Genomic DNA, 25458 nt, shown 5'->3' with positions numbered 1-25458 from the left:
TGGTGCAGTCACGTGTCTGGTAACTTTGCAGCGTTGGCAAGCAAGGCAGCTGCGTGCCCATTGTCGGCACTCTTTCTTTATGTTAGGCCAGACGAAACGATCAGCCATCAAACGGGCCGAGCCCCGGGCTCCAGGGTGGCTGAGGCTGTGGATCTTCTCAAAGTACTTTCGCCGGAAAGCCGGAGTCAAGTATGGACGCAGTTTTCCAGTCGACACGTCGCAGAAAATTTCTACATCTATTCCTGGTAATTTAATCTTTTCAATTTTTAAGGATGAATTTCCTTGTAACATACGTAGCTCGTCGTCGATCTCTTGAGACTTGGCCAATTCCGCGTAATCGTCTTCGATTTTTATTGCCTCAACTCTTGACATCGTGTCCGCCACGACATTCTCCTTTCCTTGGATATGAACTATGTCTGTTGTAAATTGAGAAATAAAAGAGAGCTGATTGAGCTGTACCGGAGGCAGTTTCTCCCGCCGTTGAGAAAAGGCATAAATCAATGGTTTGTGATCAGTGTATATGGTGACGTGCTGTACCTCCAGCACATGGCGGAAATGCTGTACCGCTTCATAGACTGCAAGCAACTCACGATAATAGGCTGGCCAGCTCGTATGTTGAGTTGGAAGCTTTCTGCTGAAGAAAGCAAGTGGTTGCCAGTCTCCATTGACTTTCTGTTGTAAGCAAGCTCCGACATGGGTTGATGATGCGTCAGTAAAAAGTCCTAATTGAGCATTATCAATAGGATGTGCTAAGAGAGTAGCAGTGGCAAGATGTTCTTTACATTTCTTGAATGCTAGTTCCAGCTCAGGTGTCCAAGGCACTGGCTTTGGTCCTTTTAGTTGTGTTGATGCCAACACATTTATAAGAGGTGCTTGTAGTTCAGCAGCTTTTGGTACAAACCTCCGATAAAAGTTTACCATGCCTAAGAATCTACGAAGGCCTTCAACCGTCTTTGGTAAAGGAAAGCTTTGTAGTGATTCTATCCTCTCTGCTGGCGGGCATGTACCGTTTTTATTTATCCGATACCCAAGAAAGGTTACTTCATCTGCGGCTAGCACGCACTTGGAAGGGTTAACGACGACTCCAAATTTGGACAACCTCTGGAACAAAGCTCGAAGATGTCCGGCATGTTCATCAGGGTCCCTGGAAAACACAAGGATATCGTCTATATACGGGTAGCAGAAATCAAGCCCTCTCACAACCTCATCCATGAAGCGCTGGAAGGACTGTCCAGCGTTGCGCAGCCCATAGGACATGAAGGGGAACTCGAATAGTCCAAAGGGGGTCGTTATGGCAGTTTTACATATATCAGCCTCATGGACTGGTATTTGCTGATAGGCTTTTACTAAATCGATTGTGCTGAAAATGGTAGAGCCTGCCAGATTGTGTGCAAAATCGCCAATGTGACGCACTGGGTATCTATCTGGTACTGTTCTAGAATTTAATATGCGGTAATCGCCACAAGGACGCCATCCATGCTCACCTTTTCTTGCCATGTGTAGGGGTGAAGCCCAAGGGCTGCTTGATAAGCGAGCCGTTCCACACTTCAACATGTCATCAAACTCTTTTTTGCTGCCACCAATTTCTGAGGTGCAAGTCTTCGTGGGCGGCACGATACAGGTGGACCCTCTGTAGTGATGATGTGGTGTACTGTTGAATGCTTCACCATTCGTGGAAGTCCAGGCGGTCGCATAATTTCAGGGAATTCTAGTAGAATTTCTGAGAAAGGTGATTCCGCAACAATAGCCTTGATGCTCGGTTGGTTAATTTGAGCAATGGTTGCCGGGATATTCTTCTTTGTGTTGCCATCTATCAGAAGATGGTTGTGACAATCTGGTAACAGGTAATACTCGGCCATTAGATCAGAGCCGATGATGGGTGCACTAACATCTGCAATTACAAAATGCCACTTGAAAAATCTACCTAATCCAAGATCCAACTGTAAGGGAAGTGTGCCATAGGTTTTTATAGCACTTCCATTGGCAGCTCGAACATCAAATGTAGTGGCATTATATCTTCCCTTAAGTAAGTTGCGAGGGAAACAACTCAGGTCGGACCCAGTGTCAATAAGAAATAAATGCCCTGTCTTATAATCCCTGACAAATAAACGACGGCTAGATGTAGAGCAATCAGATGCCGCCATTACTGATTGCTTGAGGAGTTTCCCTCTTGACGGGGTGTCCAGGAACAGGGAGAGATGCATTTTGTAGCATTCTTACCATAGCGTTTATGATACCAACACCAACGTCCACCAGATCTGGATGGTGTCTGTGAATTAGGCTGGGAGCGGGCTGAGAACTGAGATGACTTTGAGTCTCTAGTGCTAAGGGCGTCTACTCTTGTGGTTAAATCCTCGATACACTTCATGAGAGCACCCATATCTGAGGAACTGGACATATTGTTACTATTGACCGCAAATGTAGCAGGTGCAGCAGTAGGAGGGGCTGCCTCCAAAAGCGCATCAGCTATTTCAGCTACACTGTCCAATTCCAGGTCTTTATGGCCTATAATAATTCTCTGTACCTCCAGTGGTAGTCGGCGTAGCCATAGTTCTCTTAGGATGCCTTCATCTCCCATGGAAGTGCCTGCCAGTGATCGCAGATGTTGCAGAAACACTGTGGGCTTCCGGTCACCCAGCTCTTCTCCATTAAGTAGTTGGCGTATTTCTTGAGGTCTAGAAATAGAAAGCTTTTTAATTAACTCTTCTTTTATTTTTGTGTATTTCTTATCTGCTGGTGGATTTAATATACACTCTTCTACTAATTTGGCTGTTGTGGTATCAAGCATGGACAAGACATAGCCGTATTTGGCTCCATCTGACTTTATGCCAGCTGTATCGAATTGAGATTCAGCCTGGGCAAACCAAAGTTTTGGTTGTTGGGTCCAAAAGCTCGGGAGTTTGACTTTAATTGCATTAACCTGCAGAGCAGGCCCCTGTTTCAAAAAGGCTACAATTGTCAGTGACATATGTCGAGCGACAATTGTCGATGACAGGTGACAAATTACAATTTTATAAAATATTTTCTATAGAATTGCTTACAAACATGACAGGCATTTTGCTACAATTGTATGTATTACAATTATGTTGTGAAACAATAATTATTATTTCTAGGCGACATATTTGTAGAATTGTCGGTGAATCTCGACAGGAGGATTAAGATGTGTCGAATTGTGTGACAATTGTAGTAATTTGTGGTTGACATACGCGTTGTTCAAAATGGCTGCCCATGCGAGTAGTATAATGACACTATTTATTAGTGATAGTGACAGTAATTCCTACTTAGGTTTTCGTACTTCGTTAGGAGTTCCTGTTACTTCGCCGTCGATATAAGTTTCAATAATGCTACGTAAATATGAAATTAAATTTGTAGCAAACTACGGATATCTCAATTTATTTTGCAGCAGCAATGTTAGTACCTTATTACAAGGGCATAAAGCCTACCGATGATTAGTTAAGAGTGTTGCTGTTAGTAAACGCTATTGGCCCCTTCGTAACATTATTAGTACTTAGGTATATTTTTAAGATTTCTCTGCGTTATATGTATTATTATACTAAATTGTGTTTTTAAACTTATGTATCATAAAAAATACTACATACTATGTACCTAAATAGCTATCATTAATATTTTTTTTTTACAAATACCCTCAAATTACTTTGAGCGTTTTTAAATGAACGAGTTACCTTCGTATTTATAGGTACACCGAATTCCAAATTCAAATATTTTTAGTTTAGTTAAGCATTTTAACTAAATTAGTTTAAAATAGCTTTAATTTGTTTTATTTGTTATTTGTATATTTTTATTGCAGTAATGGTCAATGTTTTTACTTTTTCTTCTTTTATTCACGTTTATAAGAAATAAATTTTATATATCTTAATAATTAATAATTCAAACTTATTAAATACTTAGTATAGTGCCAAGTTAGGTATATATCTTAGATATTTCTATTTCTTTGCCATACACCCGTTTCAATCAAACGTTGAGCTATTTTCATTGCGGATGTTAATTTGTTATCAAATTTATCAAATAACACTAATTTGAGGTCGGAAATCAATTTTAAGATAGTCATCTTTCTTATTATATCCATACTGCAATATTGTTTTTGAAACAAAATACTAACACATAACCAATGCCTACTTGATACCTACACATAAATAATGTTACCGAAGAAAATTATATAATGGTGGGAGAGGATTTAGGTAATGAATAGTTTTAAATAAGTTTTATCGAAGTTAACAAAGGCATTTATATTTATAGTCAGCCAATAAACATAAAAATATCCATTAAATAAATTTACTTATTGCCATTTGAGTCAACTACTATTAATAATTTGATACATTTATCCCTATGGTTAGTCGTGACAATTGTATTCTACAATTGTCGCACCTGTCAGCGTGGTGAAACCAATAATTCTACATATGTAATATTTTGTGACAATTGTCGCACCTGTCACCTATATGAAATTGGGCCCAGAGGTTCCTCCAAGAAGTGACACACGTTGTTGAAGTTCCTCATATTTCTGTAAAAGTTCCTCATTTGTTGCCATGGTTGCTCCGAAATATAAAATTGATTTTTAAATCCCAGCAATGTACCTATAGTCACTTGGCTATTTTTTTTATAGATAACAAAATTCAGGTATCTTAATAAAATTGACATGAACTAACCATATGTCAAAATCAACGCAGAAAACAGTTATACATGTAACAACACAGGATAAATTTTTAGTCAAATTATTAATAAGTGGTACTTAATTTTTTTACTTTACAAATTGGTCAATTCAAATGAACGTAGGTACACATTAATTCCAAACAACGTATTGTTCGCATACAAAGTAAAAGGTGATGTACGGAAATATAATCGGAGGTGTAAATATAATGTCAGGTATATTAATTTGTAGATCTTATTTATACGGTGCTACATGAAAAAACAGAGTAATTTTAGTTACAATTTTAAGACTAAAATGTCACTTTTCTGGATTTCGCCTAGTCTTAGTCAGAGATATTACACTTATTACCAAATTAAAAAAAAATCAACAAATACGAACATTTACGAGCAAATATTATAAGATGGAAAACTATTATGCAGTACATCTGTAATAACAGATTATATAGGTACCAGAGGGTAGGAAATGACTGAGACTGTGACTCAGATCAAATGTAATTGTCGGCCGAGTCGGAGCAGAGGTCATCAAGCATGTGATCTGAAGTTTTCTTATTTACTGGCCAAGGCTAATGTTTTCCTGTTCGACGGAGCGGGGAAGCGGTGACTTCAATTAGCGCAGCGGCCCAAAATTTGACGCTTTCCGGCCGGATGGCAGAAAATATACATATCTGATAAATAATGCTTGCCGCTTTAGTTGAAAAATCATAATAATTGACAATAATTTAAGAATACCTGATTGGATTGCACCTTTAGGTTGCCACTCGGAGTGCTTTTAAAGGGAAACATTGGACGCCTGTAGGCATCATGATCATGATCGGTACTTTCCGCGCTGAAAAATATCATTCCGTTAAAAATATTATTAGAATTAAGGAGATGGGGCACAAAATAAGAGAAAGGCCCTTCAATGCTCGTGCGGGCTCGTACCTGTGGCCAATTTCACAACAGTGACAATAGGGATGACGATTAAATAAAAAAATGGAATTCTGTTTAGTCCGTCAGTTAGATCGTCCAATAATACTAAACACATGTTTTTCGCTTTTTCTAATTAATGAAAAAATACAAAGACATAGAGCATCAAAGTTCCGGAATGGGGGCTTGTAACGTCACTTCTAAGTAAAAATTGCACCTAGGCGTGACGTCACGCGAAACGTCATCGCTCTGTACCGTCGTCATTTTTTGTTTACGAGAAAAAAGGGAAAATACGTGTCTAAAATCTTTGATAATCTAACTGACGGACTAATTAGTTTTTTTAGTCGTCTCGCCTATTAATTGTCTCCCAAAATTGACATTTCGCCCTTTATTACCTATTCAAATAGGCAACGCTGTTGACGCTGAGTAACGATGTTACATATCAACTTAGAAATAGGCACATAATTGTCAGCGTCAAGTGTCAAATGTCACTATAGTGAAATAACCCCTGGTGCAAAGGTTGTCCATTGCCATCCAACGTGGTAATGCGGCAAGTTTGATGGGCACCTTTGCACTCGGTATAGCTTGCTCTTTTTGATTAGGTTAGATATTTGATTTATAAGGTGCATTAGTTGTAATTTTTAAGTTTTATTTGTTTAAGATTTACCAGTAACTTTTTATTTAATAAAATATATTTTGAATCACTGTAATGAAATATGTGACGAATGCGTTAGGTACTGGTATTCTTAATCTGTATCCAAGCGCAATTATACCAAATTGGTTAATGCAAAAATGTTTTGGAAATTAGGCATGGTGTATTTTAATGTGAGTAATTATTTATTAGTTATCAACTTATTATATGTGCATATTAGATATGCGTATACCTGAAGTTCGCCCGTTTAGGATTCGGTGTTTTAAAACACCGTTTTCAATCCGTAAAACTTATCATCGCAACTGGTTTCGTACAAAGAATAAACAAACTCTGGAACCGCAACTGGTTTCGTTTCGTATAAATAAATCTGGCAAGTGACATTTGGTTACGAACTTACGAATTAACCGATGGTTAGGTACGTACGCGGCGGAAGGGGGGAAAAGACATAAAATAGTACATTACGAAACAAGTGCGAAAAAAAGGAAGTTCGAAACGACAGTGGCGATAAATTAAAACACGACCGAAGGGAGTGTTTTAAATCGACACGAGTTACGAATTTCCTTTTCGCACGTGTATAGTACGACGTTTTTCAGTACAGATGGCACTCTGAAGTTTCGACCTGGCATATAATGAACAACTTCTCGCACTGCGAGAAGTGTGTAAAAAAAAACACCATCTGTACTGAAAAAATATTTCGATACATGCCTGGAATCCTCCGGGTGGCTACTTTCCGGCGGCAACTCTATCTGGTTGGTCTGAGCGAACTCTTTCGCGAATTTTGCCCCGTACGTGTCTTCGCTCATCTCTGCTCTCTTCTTTTGCGACCTTTTGCAATATTTTAAAATTATAATACCTGATATATTAAGGGCTAGAAAATCCATACTAATACTAATCTATACTAATATTATAAATGGGAAAGTGTTTGTGTCTGTTTGTTTATCCATCTTTCACGGCAAAACAGAGCGACGAATTGACGTGATTTTTTAAGTGGAGATAGTTGAAGGGAAGGAGAGTGACATAGGCTATTTTTTGTCTCTTTCTAACGCGTGCGAAGCCACGGGCAAAAGCTAGTAATAATACATATATTACATAGTTAATAGCGTATGTTCCATGAAAATCGGAGTCTTTTGACGATGGATTTTGTGTATGTAAATAAGTACCTAAATATAAGATTTATACACTATAATTTAGTCACACCTCGGACACTGGCGATCAAATATATGAAAGAGGCGCGTCCCTGCGCACACAGTCTAAGCTCTTGCAGGTGAACGCGTACCATGCTTGTGTGAGTGAGAGTGAGGTAATGAGGTAACCGAGAGCGGGTGGGAGGCACTTTCAGCGGGGAGCGGGAGTGCCCATAGTGCTATAGTAAAATACTGCAAAAGATGAAATAATAGTTGTATTATTTAAATCTACCCACTTCCCCTTATAATTCCACGACATATGCGTATGCGCAGTGCTGGACGTCGAATTTGAGCAGTACTTCACCACGGCGTCTCCTGATTGTTCATAGAACGACTTACTACTGTATCTTTGCACGGATATACTGTTTGTCTGTTTGACAAAGCCTGGAAGCACATCATAATATTCAACTAAAACCTGACCAGAAGAGCATTTCTTTTTTTTTTCGTCACTTTTATGAAATGTGATATAAATTTTTGAAAAAATATATTCTATTTCTACTCAGAATCACTAGCTTTTTCAATCCTGGTAGTTAAAAAATTGTCCCATACGATTTTTTTCTTATTTTGTTACCATTTTCCGTACATGTTGTGTGGGGTAACAAAAGAGGAAAGCAACAAAAAGGTATGGAAATTCTGGGACACTTTTTGTCTCCTAGTGAGATTGAAAGTACCCGTGATTCTGAGTACAATTGACCTAAAATTCCCTAAAAAAAATGAAAATTAAAAAATGGCAAAAAAAAAAAAAATGCTCAGAAATATAGGTATGTGTATTGACATGTTTAATTTCAAGAAAACTAATTTCTTCCTAGTAAATTGGGACTGTCACTACAATATGTATATGAGATTAAAAGCGCCATTGTCAATGCTCTTATATTTCTGGCCAGGCTTTAGAAGTTCTGAACAGAAAATTGACAGTTATTAGTTGACGTTACACATGACATGGTTTTAATATTACCTGTTAACCTGTTAAGGTTTAGATTCCTATCTAGGATGAAAAATCTGGTGGTAGTAGGTAATATAAGAATGAAAATAAGAAAAATGCGTAAACGTGAGGTTCGAAGGCATTTCCAGCTTGGGTTACTTACTTATCAGGGGGTTACCTAACCAATGTCACGTCCCGCCGATACGAAAGATAGAAATATAGTGACAAGCTCTTACGTTACGGCTCTCAAATGGTACTTTCCATATAAGCACGATAGAGAGATAATAGTACATTACGATATAAGTGCGTAAAAAAGGAAGTTCGAAACGAGTGGCGATAAATTAAAACACGACCGAAGGGAGTGGTTTAAATCGACACGAGTTACGAATTTCCTTTTAGCACGTGTATCGTACGACGTTTTTCAGTACAGGTGAGCCTCCGAAGTTTCGACCTGGCATATAATGAACCACTTCTCGTACTAAAAAAAAGACCATCTGTACTTAAAATAGCATTTCGACCGCGATGAGCAAACGATTTTCAACTTAGGGCTTACCAAGTGAAGTCAGAAAAAAAACAAAAAGACCATAATTAAGTACACAGGAGAAAACTGAGGTGGGATGTTTTCTGAATATACTTATTATAAACGATCTAGGATTAAGTACTATCTTAGATACTAAACAAGACTTACTGGTGTCACTGCAGTTGGTGGTCAATTCAGAAAACGAACAACTCCTTTGTAGTTTGGGCCGAATGACAATAGAATATATTTCACTGTAATTTTCGAGCGTATTGCGGAGTCTTCTCTTGGGAGCAATTATAACGCTGTAACATCGAAGATTTGAGGTGTACCAAAAATATTGGGAATCCAAGAAATTGAGATTTTTTTTTGACGAGACAAGTCTCTCGGACATTTAGATGTCTAGTCGCAATATTTAACTTAATACCCTCTAACTATCTTATCAGCAGTTCTCGAAAAGTTTGTACAAAAATTAAGGAAAAAGAAAAATTTGTTTTTTTTTATTCTTTTTTTGTTACCAAGATTTATTTCATGAATTAAGATTTTAGTAAGTTTTATTTGGTCATTAAGGTTTTCTAGTATGCATATTTTCTTAATTATAACAATTATCCTGTATATATCGAAAGTTATATAAAGTATATATAAAGTTATATCACTAAATGTTGGTAACAAAATAGGATCATAATATTGTCTTCGGTAACCGCCATAGTTACTCATAAAATAAAACTATGGAAAAGGATTAAATCAAATAGGATCAATTAAAATTTACTGACGTGGTTATGTACAAACTTTTTGAGAACTGCTGTTATTTTAATCCTGCCGGGGCTCCGCGGATGCACTTCGACCCATCGGGATCTTTTGTGCAATTACCCACTACGATCCTAAGATACATCAGCTATTCAGGAGCATCTCGACTACCCCTCTAACTAACTCGCTATGCTCGTGGTTCAATTTTAGAATATTTCGTTTGCTCGGGTTCCCTGCTTTCATCTTTATTGGCACGTGCAAGGTTAAACAACTTGACGCGATGACTGTTAGGATTAGGACCCTCTCATAGCCCTCATAGGCATTATTTTTGTCTAAACCCAATATTTAACCTTATGCCCCTCTAACTAACTCGTTACGCTCGTGGTTCAATGTTGGAAATCTTTCGTTTGCTCGGGTATCTCTATTGGCACGTGCGGTTAAACAACAACTTGACGCGATAAGTGTTAACCTTTTCCCCTAACTAGCTCAGAAACACGTGTTTTGTCCTTTAATACCAGCGGGTAAAAACCCATTTTATCCACTAGTAGATAAAGTAATTTGACCTTGAATATAGTCAAATTAACTGCTTTAAAATTGATAAAAGTAGGTGAATCTAGTAATGAAGATGATTTACCACCTGTGGAACTACTGGAAGCAGTGATAAACGCATTTTTTGCGTTGTAGTGTCCCCGGAGGGACATCCCGGGGAGACCTGTTGGAATCTTTCGTTTGCTCAGGCCCCGTAGCCGAATGGCATTTCTCCGACGCCAAACGAAAGCGATACGCCGCTGGCTCTGTCGCGCCAATACGCAAGCGCGATAGAGATAGATATCTACTAGCGCTTCGTTTCGTGAGCGTTTCGTGAGCGTTTGTGCCATTCGGCTAGCCACCCAGGTATATTTATTGGCACGTGCGGTTAATCAACAATTCTGCCCCCTTATCGAACAAATAATTATTTTAGTGAACCGCAGTCCCGTTTGTAATTTTGATACTAAGTATCAAAATTACAAACGGGACTGCGGTTCACTAAAAGAAAAGAATTAAGTGTTGATTAAAGTTTAAACTCTAAGTTGGTTATATTAAGACCGATAGACATAGAACGGTTTTCCAAAGAAGGTAAATAGTGATTAGCATTAGCAAGAATCTTGTTATGTCATTTGGAGCCAGGTTTATTAACACTTTGTTTGGATTTGAGCGTCCTTGTATTCAATGTGATTGGTTGAAATTATAAAAAATTAAGACAATACATATTCAACTATCGCGTCATACTTATGTGAGAAGAACAATTAGTACTTACTCGGGAAATCGGCGTATATAAGAGCTGTTTCTTACATGAGACACTAGTTCTGCATCATATATCTGGGGACGACGAAACTAATATAAATTGTGAGTAATTTATTAATTAAAATAATTTTTAAGAAAAAAAAAACGTCGCCTTTCGGGTTCTGGTGAAAGCTACTTGCGAATGTTGGATTATGTAGAAATGTGTAAGTATTTTTTAAAACTGCTTTTAATGCTTTAATTAGATGGCAACACACATGAATATACGTATAACGTTAAGGTTTGAGGAGTTTCCTCAATTCCTCATGAATCCGATTATATTATAAGAAATCGAAGCTTGACAAACTTTGACTTGAAAACTCAATATGCTTAACAAACATAAGTTAAATAAATGTCACTGTTCTGAACTTAAATGCATGCTTTTCTTACAAAAATATCAAAGTCACTATGAGTGTGCCGTTCAGATTTGAGGAGTTCGGTTCTGACTATCATCAGCAGTTCCACTGCACCAAATGTCACTGTTCTGGACGTAAGTGCATGCTGTTCTTATAAAAATACCAAAGTCACTTCAGATTTGAGGAGTTCGGTTCTGACCATCATCAGCAGTGTACCAAATGTTGTTCAGATTTGATTATAAAAATGGCAAAGTTCGGTTCAGATTTGACCATCATCATCAGCAATTCCTCTGCACCAAATGTCACTGTTCTGGACGAAAGTGCATGCTGTTCTTATAAAAATACCAAAGTCACTATAAGCGTGCCGTTCAGATTTGAAGAGTTCCGTTCTGGCCATCATCAGCAGTTCCACTGCACCAAATGTCACTGTTCCGTACCTAAATGCATGCTGTTCCTTTAAAAATACAAAAATCACCATACGTATGCCTTTCAGATTCGAGGAGTTCCCTCGATTTCTCCAGGATCCCATCATCAGAACTGGGTTCTGAGAAAAATGGGACCAATCTGTATGCATATACATTCAATCAAAAAAAATTTCAAAATCGGTCCAGTAACGTCGGAGATATCGAGGAACAAACATAAAAAAAAAACATACAGACGACTTGATAACCGTCCTTCTTGAGAGATATGAGGCGACGGTTAATTACTTATACGTGAATTGACTATCCATCTTGTGTCGAATTGATACCTAAGAGAGTTCATTTTTGTAGGGGGTAGGGATTACAAGTAATTAGCTGTTGTAGAAAATGTTTGTACATACATAGTAAAAGTATAAAACACTGAAATTACAAGACAATCTATCTCCAGCAATTCCAGCATGCATGAACCTTAGTCTCACCATTCGTACCTTAATATGAATGTGACGATACAGCAAATACATTGCTGACAAGGATAAATAATTCTATGTGAACTAGTTTCCTATTAATGCAAAAGATTGCTAACTCAAACATGTTTCTTTCTACTAATAAATTCATATATAAACTTAAAACGGAATGAAGCACGATCTATCAGCCAAGGAGCTATTGTAACTATTTTTTTATAACTTTATTTTTATGGAAATTGAAATGTTAACTCTATAGGTATAGGTACTAGGTATAGGTTATGGTATATATTATGTATGTTTTTTGTTGACTGTTCTGGTACACTCTTGTTATTATTAGATACTCATTGAATGAGTTCAAATGTGTGTTTCAGTTCGCAATGCAGGGCTTCAAGCTGGCTGGCGTTTTAGTGCTACTGACAATCATCAGTGTGAGTAATTCGTCATGAGAGTTTGCCTCAGCCAAAACAGGACGAAAATCATCAATTGTACCTACGCCGGTCCTCACAATGGCTTCTCCGCATACCCCAATGCGTATTTAAAGAATTTGTTACTAAAATTATACGAAACTAAATCTACATGCTTGAAATGTTAGCGTGAACCTATTAAAACCGTCAATATTAATGTTTTATATACAGATAATAATGTTGGACTTACCTTTTCTAAACTGACGCTCTTTTTCATTTCAACTTCGATGACTGAGCACGAATATCAAAACCATATTGCATCCGATATTTTGCTAATGGCTAATAAATAAATAGATTTGCCCACAACTCTTTGAAAATTTTTGACAGTTGAAGTTTTGAGTTTCCGCAAGAATGAATGACAAGCTCGTTTTCTGAAAGGTTCTGTCACACATATTGTCTATGGCTAAGTTTTATATTTTCCTAACTTTTTACGAAGAGGTTTTTTATCAAATTTGTCTCAAATAACTTCATTTCTGATTAAATATCACACTTCATTGAAGCTTCGGAGTGATAATTTATTAAACGTAACGTAGGTATCTTTTTACCTGTAATTTTTTATTTCACAGGCTTTATGCGAGGGATCGGTAACACGTTCAACCGAGCTCGGCCGTGGTACAATAAAAGTGCATGACGGACCTCATGGGAAAGATACCATACTTGATGGGCGAAACGGAATAAAAGTGCTCGATAGGCCTAAAGGAAAACTAACCCTGTTGGGCTCTAAAGTTCGTCGTGACACTCGTGCGGCCAATGCTGCAGTAATAGAACATGTTGCACCCAAAGAAGCAAAGCCTCATAGCAATACACTGGACAAAGTGAGACGTGAGTCTGCAACAGAACCATTGCATCGTGTTCCTCTCACAAGAGGAAGATCTGCTCGTGAGGCGAAAGCAGAGAATGAACCAGTGAAGCCACCAGGAGCTACTCTGAATCCTGCAACACACGAAGCGGAACCTACCCCGGGACCATTAGGGAACGTGATAACTGTTCCTGACAACTGTCCCAAAGGACAGAAATACGTGAATGGAGCCTGCCGGGAGATTTGGTGAACAGATGGCGTCCTTCATTAGCAACGAATGTCAACTTTTAAGATAAAGATTATTTTATAGTATTTGTAGACAATGAAGATATTACCTATTGTGTCTGTGTTTGTGTCTGATAGATATTTACTTGCCTATTGTAAGATTTACTTTAAAGTTTGATACGCTTATAATAGCCATTTAAGCGTTGCGCGTTGCAATAAAAGTCACAGGTTGTTTGGTTGGTTTAGTCTATAATATCTTTAGTGTGTACGGAAAACACGATCCACTTTGTCGATTGCTATAAAGCCGCTTAGTCAGTTTATTCATATAAAGATACCTAAAAGTAAATCTCGCCTTAATGGTAACCGACAAAGTCGGACGTTTTAGTAAACACACTCACAATATTACTTAGGTAAGTATGTATATAGATTTTTGGCCAATTTTGCCATCTCTCCTCAATCTGTCTATGTACAACTTAATAACTAGAAGCGACAAAGTGGGAATCTTTACCATCCACAGACTACCATAATATTAACAAGGGTGTATTTGAAATGAAAACGGCACCTGTACAGTCAAGGACTTTAATTGTTTAGCCAATTAATTTACTCAACGTTGCACATTTTATAGTGTTGAGCCATATTAGCTTGAACCCAGACGGCTCAGCGACCGATGACGATCCTCTTCGGTACGGGCTCTTTGCAGTTTACCTCGCCGGTTTCACACCATGGTTCTCGGCAGACCCCGTACGCGTCCATGATGTGACGTTCCGGGCAGTTGTCTGGCACGTATATCATGCCAGTGCGTAGATTGGAGTCCGGGACCCCACTTGTTGAGCATTCCCGCCAGCATTCAAGCCCTGCGTCACAGTATAATAAAGAGTACTAACGTACAGTATGGCCACTCCCGCTCCCCGCTGAAAGTGCAGCATGTCAAAAACGCGAACAGTCGACCCAGTCGACCTGTCATATCTCACTCATACAAGCATGGTACGCGTTCACCTACACGAGCTTAAAACGCGCGTCTTTCATATATTTGATCGTCAGTAACGCAGGCACATCTCGGACACTGACGATCAAATACAGAGTGGGGCCTGTAACAAAGGCGAAAAATGGAACTCTAGGCTATTCTCCTTATACTGATCAACATTTGTTCGGCGACTTTTAAAAATAACTTGTATTTTGATTTTTATCACCCTTGAAAGTTTTTTCTAAGAGGTAATGTATTGCGAATTCTGTTAAGTCTAAAGTGTGACAGACAACGTCAATGACAACAATAATGGCGTACATTGAAGCTAATATTTATTTTGTATGAAAAATTAAAAATTTAAAAACATCATAATTTTTAAAAGTCACTGAACAAATGTTGATCAGTATAAGGAGAATAGCCTACAGTTTAATTCTTCGCCTTTGTTACAGGCCCCACTCTGTATATGAAGGAGACTTTGAAATTTAAGCAAACAATTATTTTAACCTCGTGAGTTCCAGGCTTTTTTTCGATTTTGAATTTAGAACATTCTTTTATTTATATAAGGGCCACTTGCACCATCCGCTTAACTCAAGGTTAGTGGGCTGTCAACTGTCAAATCACTACATAGTATAAAACAAAGTCGCTTTCTCTGTCCCTATATCCCTATGTATGCTTAAATCTTTAAAACTACGCAACGAATTTTGATGCGATTTTTTTTAATAGATAGAGTGATTCTAGAGGAAGGTTTACATGTAGGTATAGTACCCGTGCGAAGCCGGGGCGGGTCGCTAGTTCCATATAAAATGGTGGGTTAACCTTTAGTGGCGTAAGTGACCCTTAGAGTTCAAAACACCAGGACTTACGAGGTTAAGGAAGGAAATATAAATTAAACACTAAGACCCACTTGCAGCAACCACTTAACTCAGGGTTAGTGGGCTGTCATCTGTCAAATTCCATATAAAATGGTGGGTTAACCCTCGGGTTAAACCACCATTTTTGTTGGTGCAAGTGGCCCTAACCTCTTTATCCATAAATGTCTACTAAAGTTAAGTCGCTAATAATCGTTTGCCTCTTTTCAACGTATCGATCGATGATGGAAAGGGACAAGTAATTTTAATCGGTTTGTTAACTTAACTAAATGTTAATGAATAAGGGGATAAGTAATTTACATGTCCTAATGTGTCTTTAAATATTTCTTTCCTATAATTTTTTACTCAAAGATTCACTGGAAGGGATATAAATTCGCATTCTTCACTTTTATACAAACTACAAAATATAGTAAATAAGTAGTAACTAATTAGATAGGTAGTAGTTACTTACAATAGTGATAACTAGTAGCATCATGAAGCTTATCAGTTTGAAGCAATGCATAGTTCTCTGTAAAAAAATAATAATTTACAAGTAAGTATGATATTACATTCGGGCAGGGGCGGCTCACTCTGCGATTCCATCGCCGCGCTACAAGTACATGGGGGCGGCCGCGAGTTCGCGGCCTAATCAGGGGTGGCGCGCATTCTCACAAAACGCACGTTAGCACTTTCTATTGTTACTATGCGTCGCTAGTTTTTCATAAGTTCATATGCGATATCCGCGTGTGGAATGGCTAATAATGCTTAGTTAATTTAAACATCATGAATAAAATAGGACAATCTTATCGATCTAACTATTAATTGTGTCATTTATGTCCCACGCAAAAGTTCAATAAGGCTTGTGACTTAAACAAAAATGTATAAATACTGTATATACCTAGAAAGTACCCAAGACTTGAATATAATAGCATAACATTTTGTCTGAGTATTAATTATTTTTAATCCATAGGCAACCCTAGCGTCCGACGCTGCGCACGTGCGGCTCGTTTCTTTGTAAGAATTTTGTAGGCATTTAAAAAGGCGGCATTTCGTGAACATCAAAGTAGTGGGCCTTCGTACTTGTACTATTATATATTCTGTGATTCGGGTTAATAAGGAAACCGGGCAATAGCGGGCAGCATAGGAGTCCCCTGCTTATGTTTCTAATTTAAACCACAAGGGGGCAGAATCGACAATGCGTAAAATTTAGGCCACCGATGGCACACAATTCCTTCAACAAAATTTTCGTGGTTATGATTTGGACTAGTATGTTTTCAATTTTTATTTGCTTCATCTGGTGCGAGACAAAATACCTAGAGATTTTTTATTTTATTTTGCTACGATATCTGAAAAGTTAATAATTGTTATACAGAAACAGGGTACGGGTACTTACGAGAGCTTCTTTTTTGCCACTGGAAACAAATGAAATCATGTTCAACCACCTTATTATTTATACCCTTCTTTTGTCACACTTATAAATCGGCTATAATCGATACATGTACTACATTACAGCATGGTCAAGTGTCATGTATCCGTGTATTATTGATTCTACACGATTATCCTGCTATATTCTATTTTTGATAACCTATTATTATACAACATGTTTTTATGGTCAGGACCATAAAAACATGTTGTATAATAATAGGTTCTAATCCCGGTAAGGGCATTTATTTGTGTGATGAGCACAGATATTTGTTCCTGAGTCATGGATGTTTTCTATGTATATAAGTATGTATTTATCTATTTAAGTATGTATGTATATCGTCGCTTAGCACCCATAGTACAAGCTTTGCTTAGTTTGGGGCTAAGTTGATCTGTGTAGGTAAGGTGTCCCCAATATTTATTTATTTATTTATTTTTATTTATTTTATTGATTTCCTTTAACTTTAAGGGAGGGTCCTTTACGTCAATTACAATTAATTTCTCTAAGAAACTAGTGTCTTAAACCATTACTGTTATCGAGTTATTCAAAAAATAAATTGAACGACTCAATAAGTTTAGTACGGGCTTTTTTAACTTTCTAGTATTGTTTATTATAACAAGTGCCGTCAGATACTTCACACTAACATATATGTTATTCTTAGGGATCTCCCACACTACGATACAAGTGCGTAAAAAAGGAAGTTCGAAACGAGTGGAGATAAATTAAAACACGACCGAAGGGAGTGTTTTAAATCGACACGAGTTACGAATTTCCTTTTCGCACGTGTATCGTACGACGTTTTTCAGTACAGATGAGCATCCGAAGTTTTGACCTGGTATATAATGAACCACTTCTCGCACTAGTGCGTAAAAAGAACACTATCTGTACTGAAAAAATATTTTTTAATTTAACTAAAAATGAAATGATATACCTACCGGGTGGTTCCTGACAATGAACTTAACGACGTGACGGAAAAAACAAAAAACCGGCCAAGAGCGTGTCGGGCCACGCTCAATGTAGGGTTCCGTAGTTTTCCGTAATTTTCTCAAAAACTACTGAACCTATCAAGTTCAAAATAATTTTCCTAGAAAGTCTTTATTAAGTTCTACTTTTGTGATTTTTTCATATTTTTTAAACTTGTGGTTCAAAAGATAGAGGGGGGGGGGGACGCACTTTTTTTTCCTTTGGGAGCGATTATTTCCGAAAATATTAATATTATCAAAAGACGATCTTAGTAAACCCTTATTCATTTTTAAATACCTATCCAACAATATATCACACGTTGGGGTTGGAATGAAAAAAAATATCAGCCCTCACTTTACATGTAGGGGGGTACCCTAATAAATATTTTTTTCCATTTTTTATTTTTGCACTTTGATGGCGTGATTGATATACGTATTGGTACCAAATTTCAGCTTTCTAGTGCTAACGGTTACTGAGATTATCCGCGGACGGACGGACGGACGGACGGACAGACAGACATGGCGAAACTATAAGGGTTCCTAGTTGACTACGGAACCCTAAAAAAGAAACACGGTGTAGATCTACATTATTAGTAAGTCACCCGGGATATTTGCGTCTGGTAGAGTAAATGCGTCTTTTGAAGATATTTTCTAAATGGAATATGATAGCTGTACATTTAAAGTTTGATGACCAATATGACCAATTTGACCATACTTCTAACGTAGAGGGTGGCAAAAGTTTTTTCACCACACCAACTGGTAAAGGCATTCTTTGCTATTCGAAAACAGATAGCAAAATTGCATTTTATCCACAAGGGGGCAAAGTAATTTCATGCAAATTTTAACCCGATGTCTTAATATGTCTGCTAGATTTTACCCTATAAATGATGATTTTGAATCAAAAATATTGAATAAATTGATGAATTTGATTTATTTTGATGTTTTATAGTCAGTATTTTGTTCGTGTTGGTGTGGTGAAAAATTTTGTGTTTCACTCGGTGGCAAAGTTTGTTTAACCTTCGTGCCTTGATACCCTCGCAACGCTCAAGATTCCACTTTTTGAACCACTCGCTACTCGCTACGCTCGCGGTTCAATATTGGAATCTTTCGCTTGCTCAGGTATCAATATTGGCACGTGCGGTTAAACAACTACTTTGCCCCCTTGTAAAACAAATAACTATTGAATGTTACGTTTAGGAGATTATCATTAGCAGACGCCTTATAACCCACACTCAAATATACCGGGTGACTAATTAATTTTTTTATCGATTTAATCCTTAAATGTATAGTGATGTATATTATGCATAATATATTTTTAACTCTATTGACAACATGTCCAAACTCAAATTTGAACAAATCAAGAAGATGATCAATGATCATTGTCAAGGTCTTGCATTGAAGTGTTAAGCTGAATTTAGACGAGCAAGAAGTTTTGAGACAGAAGTATATGCAAGAAAGAGATGCAGATATTTGCCACTCACTCTTACCTATAGTTGCGTCTCAAAACTTGCAGCAATATATTGCTGTTCTAAACTCAGCTTTAACGTCCATGGTTTATAGGTATCGTTAAGTCTTTATTTTTTACGCAAATTCTTTATTCATGTAATATTATTTTCCCCTCACTAGCTCGGAAACACGTGTTTTGTCCTTTAATCCTAGCGGGTAAAAACGTATTTAATCCACTAGTGGGTAAAGTAATTTGACCTTGAATAAAGTCAAATTAACTGCTTTAAAATTGATAAAAGTAGGTGAATCTAGTAATAATTAGGTAATTTTATTAAATATGAATATGTCTAAATAACATACCAGCTGTTCAGGTACATACTCGCTCATTATAGTCATTATTTACCTTCATTAAAAAAAGTTGTAAAGTTTTATGTATGTATTAATTTTAACAATAACGCTAATGACCATGAAACTAAATTATCCAAACTTTGAGATAAAAAAATCGCTAAAGTTAATAAGTGTGTCTAGATTTTGATATAAATACCAGGAAAACAACTAGAACTGCATCGTTTCTTGCAAAAGCAAAGAAATAACTGTAAGTATTTATATAAAAAAAAAATTTTCTTGTTTTTATTTTAAGTCAAAATTAAGGTAAAATGTGAAATTTTTTTTTTTGATGACTATTTTCACTTACAATTTAATTGCCATTTGTATAGTTTGTCAAAAAAGAGTAGAATTTAAAAAGTGGCAACATTGTACTGTCGTCCCGTTTTCTCACACATATCGATTTGAAACGGATGACACTAGAATGTTGCCATTTTTTAATTTTTACTCTTTTTGATAAGACTATAAAAATGGCACTTACTTAAAACGTTTTTTTATTTTATTTATTTCACATTTAATTTTTTGATATCAATTTAATCAATAAGGGCTTAATGTCCCATCATGGCATCATTAATGTCCGATCATCCGCAACATTACAATGTTATAAGTAGGTTTCTGGACTTTCTGGATATACATATTTAAGATGGGAGACTGGGAGTAAGGTCTATTTCTGAAAGTTTGAAGGTTGATTTAATGTAAAACTTGTAAAGTTTCTACAACTTCTGCAGATGTACGAGTATTAAGTATTTGATTATCATAATTATATTCGCGCAAAAAAAAAAAACGCTGGTGGCGTAGCGGTAAGAGCGTGCGACTTTCAATCCGGAGGTCGCGGGTTCGAACCCCGGCTCGTACCAATGAGTTTTTCGGAACTTATGTGCGAAATGTCATTTGATATTTGCCAGTCGCTTTTCGGTGAAGGAAAACATCGTGAGGAAATCGGACTAATTCCAATAAGGCCTAGTGTCCCTTTGGGTTGGAAGGTCAGATGGCAGTCGCTTTCGTAAAATTAGTGCCTACGCCAAATCTAGGGATTAGTTGTCACAGCGGACCCCAGGCTCCCACGAGCCGCGGAAAATGCCGGGATAACCCTAGAAAGATGATGATGAATTATATTCAAATAAATTATGTGTAATATTTTCTATATTTCAGTCTACAATGCGTTGCTCCATACTGATAAGCTTCGTGATGCTGCTGGCTATGGCAATTGTAAGTGTACATACATATAATATTGTTGATTTATTTTCTAACCTCCTTATTCATAAACGAACACTAAAGTTATCAAGCCAATAAAGTTCATTTGGCCCTTTCTATCACACCAATATAGTGTAGGAAAGGGACAATAGTTATTTGTTATACAAGGGGGCAAAGTTGTATTTTAACGCCGAGTGTGGAATTGAAAAACGAGCAAGTGAAAGGATTCTATAGTTGAACCACGAGCGAAGCGAGTTAGAATCCTGAACTTGCCTACAACGCAAAAAATTTTATCACTGCTTCCAGTATTCCACAGGTGGTAAATCATCTTTATTACTAGATTCACCTACTTTTATCAATTTTAAAGCAGTTAATCTGACTTTATTCAAAGTCAAATTACTTTACCCACTGGTGGATAAAATGCGTTTTTACCCGCTGGTATTAAAGGACAAAACACGTGTTTCTGAGCTAGTGAGGGGAAAACAAACTTTATTGGGTTGATAACTTTAGTGAACGTTTGTGAATAATGGGTTAATGTGCAATACTTATTTGAGCATTTCTTTTTTTTTTGCCAATAAAAAAATTTTGATTGATTTAGGGAATTTTAGGTCAATTGTACTCAGAATCACGAGTACTTTCAATCTCACTGGGAGACAAAAAGTATCCCAGAATTTCCATACATTTTTGTTACTTTCCTCTTTTGTTACCCCATACAACATGTACGGAAAATGGTAACACAATAAGAAAAAATCGTATGGGACAATTTTTTTAACTACTAGGATTGAAAAAGCTAGTAATTCTGAGTAGAAATAGCATATTATTTTTTATTATTTCAAAAATATCACACTTCATAAAAGTGGCAAAAAAAAAAAATGCTCATTTATGTAATTATTGCATATTTGCATAATGCCTAATTATGTACAGTTCTATACACTATGTCTACATCATAAGAAGTTTCCTATCCTAGCAGCACGGACTCTGACTAATCTCATTGACCCTAGAAGAAAATACATGTTACCTACTTACCATTATAATTTTGCTACTCAGTAGGTATAAACAATTTACCACCCCCTTTCTTACCGTGGGTGTCGTAGAAGTCGATTGTGGCGTCTTAGGCGAGAGGCTGACAACCTGTCACTCCTATGTCACAATTTTGTTTTCTTTCAACCCCTTAATTACCAAGAGTGGCACTGACAGTTGAGTAGTTTCATGTGCTCTGCTTACCCCTTTATGAGACACAGTCGTGATTAAATGTTCGGATACAATCAAGGATAATTTATTTAGAAACCACAATCAATGAATCGTACCTCGATTTTTTAGCGCCACCTATTAAATACTATCATAACTACACTGATGATGCCTACAAATTGTTTTTTTTTATGTGTATTGACGTGATACCATGATATTAAAATAAAGAAGCATGTCATTTGTTCTTATAAAAAATAAAAATACGCAAAAAATATATTTGGGGAAAATAAGACTTTAGCCACTTCCAGACTGCGAAACAGCGCCATCTAGTTTTAAGCCTAAAAGTCCAATACATTTCAGGGGTACGCTTTTTTGTATAGGCTTTGTCTGTCCCGTATTATATCGTCCTTGATATAATTATTATATAATCAAGTAAAGCATTATACATAAGGCATAATCGCAAAATGTGTTTGATTTGTAACAGATAAGCCCTATTGCTGCCATGACACCACCGGTAGTTTCTTCCACTGAGCCCACTCGTTTGGGCAACATGATCACGGTGCCCGACAATTGCCCCCAGGGGCAGAGGTACTACAACGGTGCCTGCCGCGAAGTGTGGTAACTCAAGCTTGCCAGTGTGACAAGGGCCTTATTCTTCATTTGAGTGTCCGATAGTATGGTATCTGCCGAATTCTAACGTTTACTTTCGACTATAGTTTCATTATTTGCTATTGAAATGAAGGAATAACATCCCAGTCGTTCTTTTTTGGCGAATAAACTATGATTCGCAAATGAAATATTATACCAACCGTATTTCATAAAGAACGTATATCCAAAATCGTAAAATAAGATGAAGAGTTTTACAAAGTCATAAGGTTCGACAGTTGAGTTCAAAAGTTGAAACTGAAACTACTAAACACCAATAAAATGTTCGATCGGAAACTAAAATTTATTCAAATCTTTATCAACTAAAATGATTTGTGTACACGACGTTAATTACTCACTAAAATGTCGTCTCGGAATAAGACCCTTGGATCTGCAACATCAGAAGAGAATGTGTAACTTGGTTTAATAAACTGATTTTTGTTCTCTCTGTACATAATGTCTTGTTTTAATTATCTCTTCATATCAATTTAGGTACGTACATACCAGGGATGTAACGGATGTGGTTTTAACGGAACCGGAAGCGGAAGCGGAAGTTTTGAATTTAGTTTAACGGAAGCAGAAGCGGAACCGGAACCAGAAGCGGAAGTTATAGATGTTAAAAACGAAATGAAAAAATACCACATAGGTATAACATAAACCAAAACTAATTAAATTACCTAGAACTTTTAGGTGTTTACTGTTCAGCCTGTAATCAGCAGTTTGTAATCAGCCTTTAGGCCCACTTAGGTTTTAAAAACGAAAAGAAAAGTTACCTGATATTTTATCTTAAGTATATCATTCATTACAATCCAAAAATTTAAATCACCTTGAACTTTAAGATTGTTTGTTGTTTAGGTAATCACTAAAAATCACATAAGAATCCTTTTAAACCTTTATTATGCCGTAAAAGGTTTTAGAAACGAAAAGAAAACTTACTCGTAGGTAGTATAATACAATCCAAAACTAACCAGTAAAAATTATATGTGTAATTGTTAGCACACAATTAAATTTTTAAATTAAATGGAGTGATTGTAAAAGAAGTAAACTGTATTTAATAAACAAATCTAAGGGGAGCTTCTAAGGGGATCGTAGATAAGCCCTGCACCACTGAATAGTTGTTCACTCGCTACTAACTAGGTGGACAGGACAAATATTGGCGCGCAATGGAATGAAGCGATTAATGTTTAGTATCGCAGCACGTGGCAAGCGGAGAGATGAGCAAATGATAGGTATAGACCTGTTGGTCTTTGATGTACGCCGCTCATGTCCCACCGTCGCGCTAGGTTCCGACATCCGTTATAACTTCCGTTTGAAAAATAACAGAACCGGAACAGAAGCGGATGTGTAAAACAAAACGGAAGTTCCGCAGTAACGGAAGCAGAAGCAGAACTCCGTTACATCCCTGGTACATACATACATAATTATACCAATATCGACTGGGGGACCATTGCAACTGATACATTTTTTCCATGTTTTACAATGTTTGCATCGCACGCGTATTTACTTAGTGGATACATGTGGAACTCAACTTAATAGTAATGGAAAAAATGGACCAGTTACAATTGTCCCCCAGTCGATATTTGCCCCGCTGTACCTATTATAAGTTGTTATATAAGCAATAAGCTACAAAATAGTAATTACTTTGCCCAAAAGTAACACTACCATTATGCACTGTAAAAGAAATTTCACCTTGAACTTGAATACTTCGAATCCCTCACTACACTGGATCCTAATTTTATCACTTATCCACGTGGATAAGACATCTGTCAACACTGACATACTTGCTAAAGCGTGACGGATGCTTTATCCACGTGGATAAATAAAATTGGCAGCATTGTGACACAATATACGCAACACAAGCAATTATTCTCGATGTTACTAAATTATTTATGGCTGACATCCGCATGTGTAATCTACCTACACTCATTGCACCAACAGCAACGATCAGCCGGCGTATTATGGTTTTATCACTTATCGTTTATCATTTATCCACTTGACATCTGACAAAACGATAAGTGATAAAATTCGATATAAAAGTCATGAGGATAACGTATAAATGACTAATGATAAAACGACATATTTAAAGTTTTTTTTAAATACGTTTTTTAAATGTTTACAATGTTTACAACGGATACCGCACCAACGTCATAGGATTTCTTTGCGCACGCAGTCTCTTTCTTGAGCCGTACCCTTGAACGCTACAAATTCATAAGTTGACTCAGCTGGATGCGTAGCCACATGCACGAACGCTAACGATAATATCATTGAGTTGCTAGCTACCTCTATCGCTCTTTCGTATTGACGCGACAGAGCCAGATTGCATTTCTGTCGGCGTCAAGAGTTTTGACTCTTGTCATTTCGGCTAGGCACGCAGACACTGCGTAGATTGGTTATCGCGATTCCTATAACCCATCGATATCTTCCGAGTATATTTACACAGCATAAGTATTGACTGATGTGTATAGTCAACCAATCTGAAACCTAGGCCACTGTAGAACCCTTTCACAGTAAAAGTCAAAGTGACTGCAATAGCAAAGTAAAGCACGGTTTCAATACGACAGGGTTCTAGAGCGGCCTAGGATTCTAATTGGTTGACTGTACCTAATTGGTATAACCAGTGCAACGCGATATCAAGCGCAGCATTGCCAACAACATATACTGGTTCTTATGACACTTTGATTGTCATTTGTTTATTAGGCTGTTGGAATAGTATCTGTATTCTGTATTGTAAATCCTTATCTTTATGATGCGGCAAACTGCATAG

General features: G+C 37.0%; 3 protein-coding genes across 4 annotated transcripts in view; 1 reads left to right on the top strand and 2 right to left on the bottom strand.

Annotated features, from left to right (window-relative positions):
- Positions 1-12901, bottom strand: part of LOC125228121 — a 40659-nt gene extending 27758 nt beyond the window's left edge. The window contains exons 1-3 of the mRNA XM_048132577.1: positions 12807-12901; positions 10891-10952; positions 5395-5491 (exon numbers count right to left, since the gene is read on the bottom strand). Of these exons, the coding sequence (XP_047988534.1) occupies positions 5395-5491; positions 10891-10952; positions 12807-12833 (186 nt within the window). The 5' untranslated portion in view covers positions 12834-12901. The remainder of the gene's footprint in view (positions 1-5394; positions 5492-10890; positions 10953-12806) is intronic.
- LOC125228122 lies at positions 10926-13756 on the top strand. Of its 2 annotated transcripts, none has more exons than XM_048132579.1 (3): positions 10926-10979; positions 12524-12580; positions 13183-13756. In XM_048132579.1, exons 2-3 carry the CDS (start codon positions 12530-12532, stop codon positions 13663-13665), a joined length of 534 nt encoding a protein of 177 aa, XP_047988536.1. In that variant the 5' UTR covers positions 10926-10979; positions 12524-12529; the 3' UTR covers positions 13666-13756. The 2 variants fall into 2 exon arrangements, with proteins under 2 accessions (XP_047988536.1, XP_047988537.1); XM_048132580.1 differs by lacking the exon at positions 10926-10979 and adding an exon at positions 11045-11080.
- A 125-nt stretch (positions 13757-13881) lies between these two features.
- LOC125228058 lies at positions 13882-19679 on the bottom strand. Its single transcript, XM_048132505.1, has 4 exons — positions 19644-19679; positions 16846-16909; positions 15925-15981; positions 13882-14494 (listed from the first exon to the last, which is right to left on the bottom strand). Exons 1-4 carry the CDS (start codon positions 19677-19679, stop codon positions 14298-14300), a joined length of 354 nt encoding a protein of 117 aa, XP_047988462.1. The 3' UTR covers positions 13882-14297.
- Positions 19680-25458: the final 5779 nt, after the last annotated feature.

This window comes from Leguminivora glycinivorella, chromosome 7, assembly GCF_023078275.1.
Source record: "Leguminivora glycinivorella isolate SPB_JAAS2020 chromosome 7, LegGlyc_1.1, whole genome shotgun sequence".
Taxonomy (NCBI): domain Eukaryota; kingdom Metazoa; phylum Arthropoda; class Insecta; order Lepidoptera; family Tortricidae; genus Leguminivora; species Leguminivora glycinivorella.
This window is presented reverse-complemented; position numbering and strand designations above follow the sequence as displayed.

Coding starts and splice junctions, on each gene's coding strand:
- LOC125228058 (XM_048132505.1), bottom strand. CDS start 19,679: ATGACTATAATGAGCGAGTATGTACCTGAACAGCTG. Junction 15,982..16,845: donor GTGGCAAAAAAGAAGCTCTC/GTAAGTACCCGT, acceptor ATTTTTTTACAG/AGAACTATGCATTGCTTCAA. Junction 14,495..15,924: donor TGCTACTAGTTATCACTATT/GTAAGTAACTAC, acceptor ACTGTGACGCAG/GGCTTGAATGCTGGCGGGAA.
- LOC125228122 (XM_048132579.1), top strand. CDS start 12,530: ATGCAGGGCTTCAAGCTGGCTGGCGTTTTAGTGCTACTGACAATCATC. Junction 12,581..13,182: donor TGCTACTGACAATCATCAGT/GTGAGTAATTCG, acceptor TTTATTTCACAG/GCTTTATGCGAGGGATCGGT.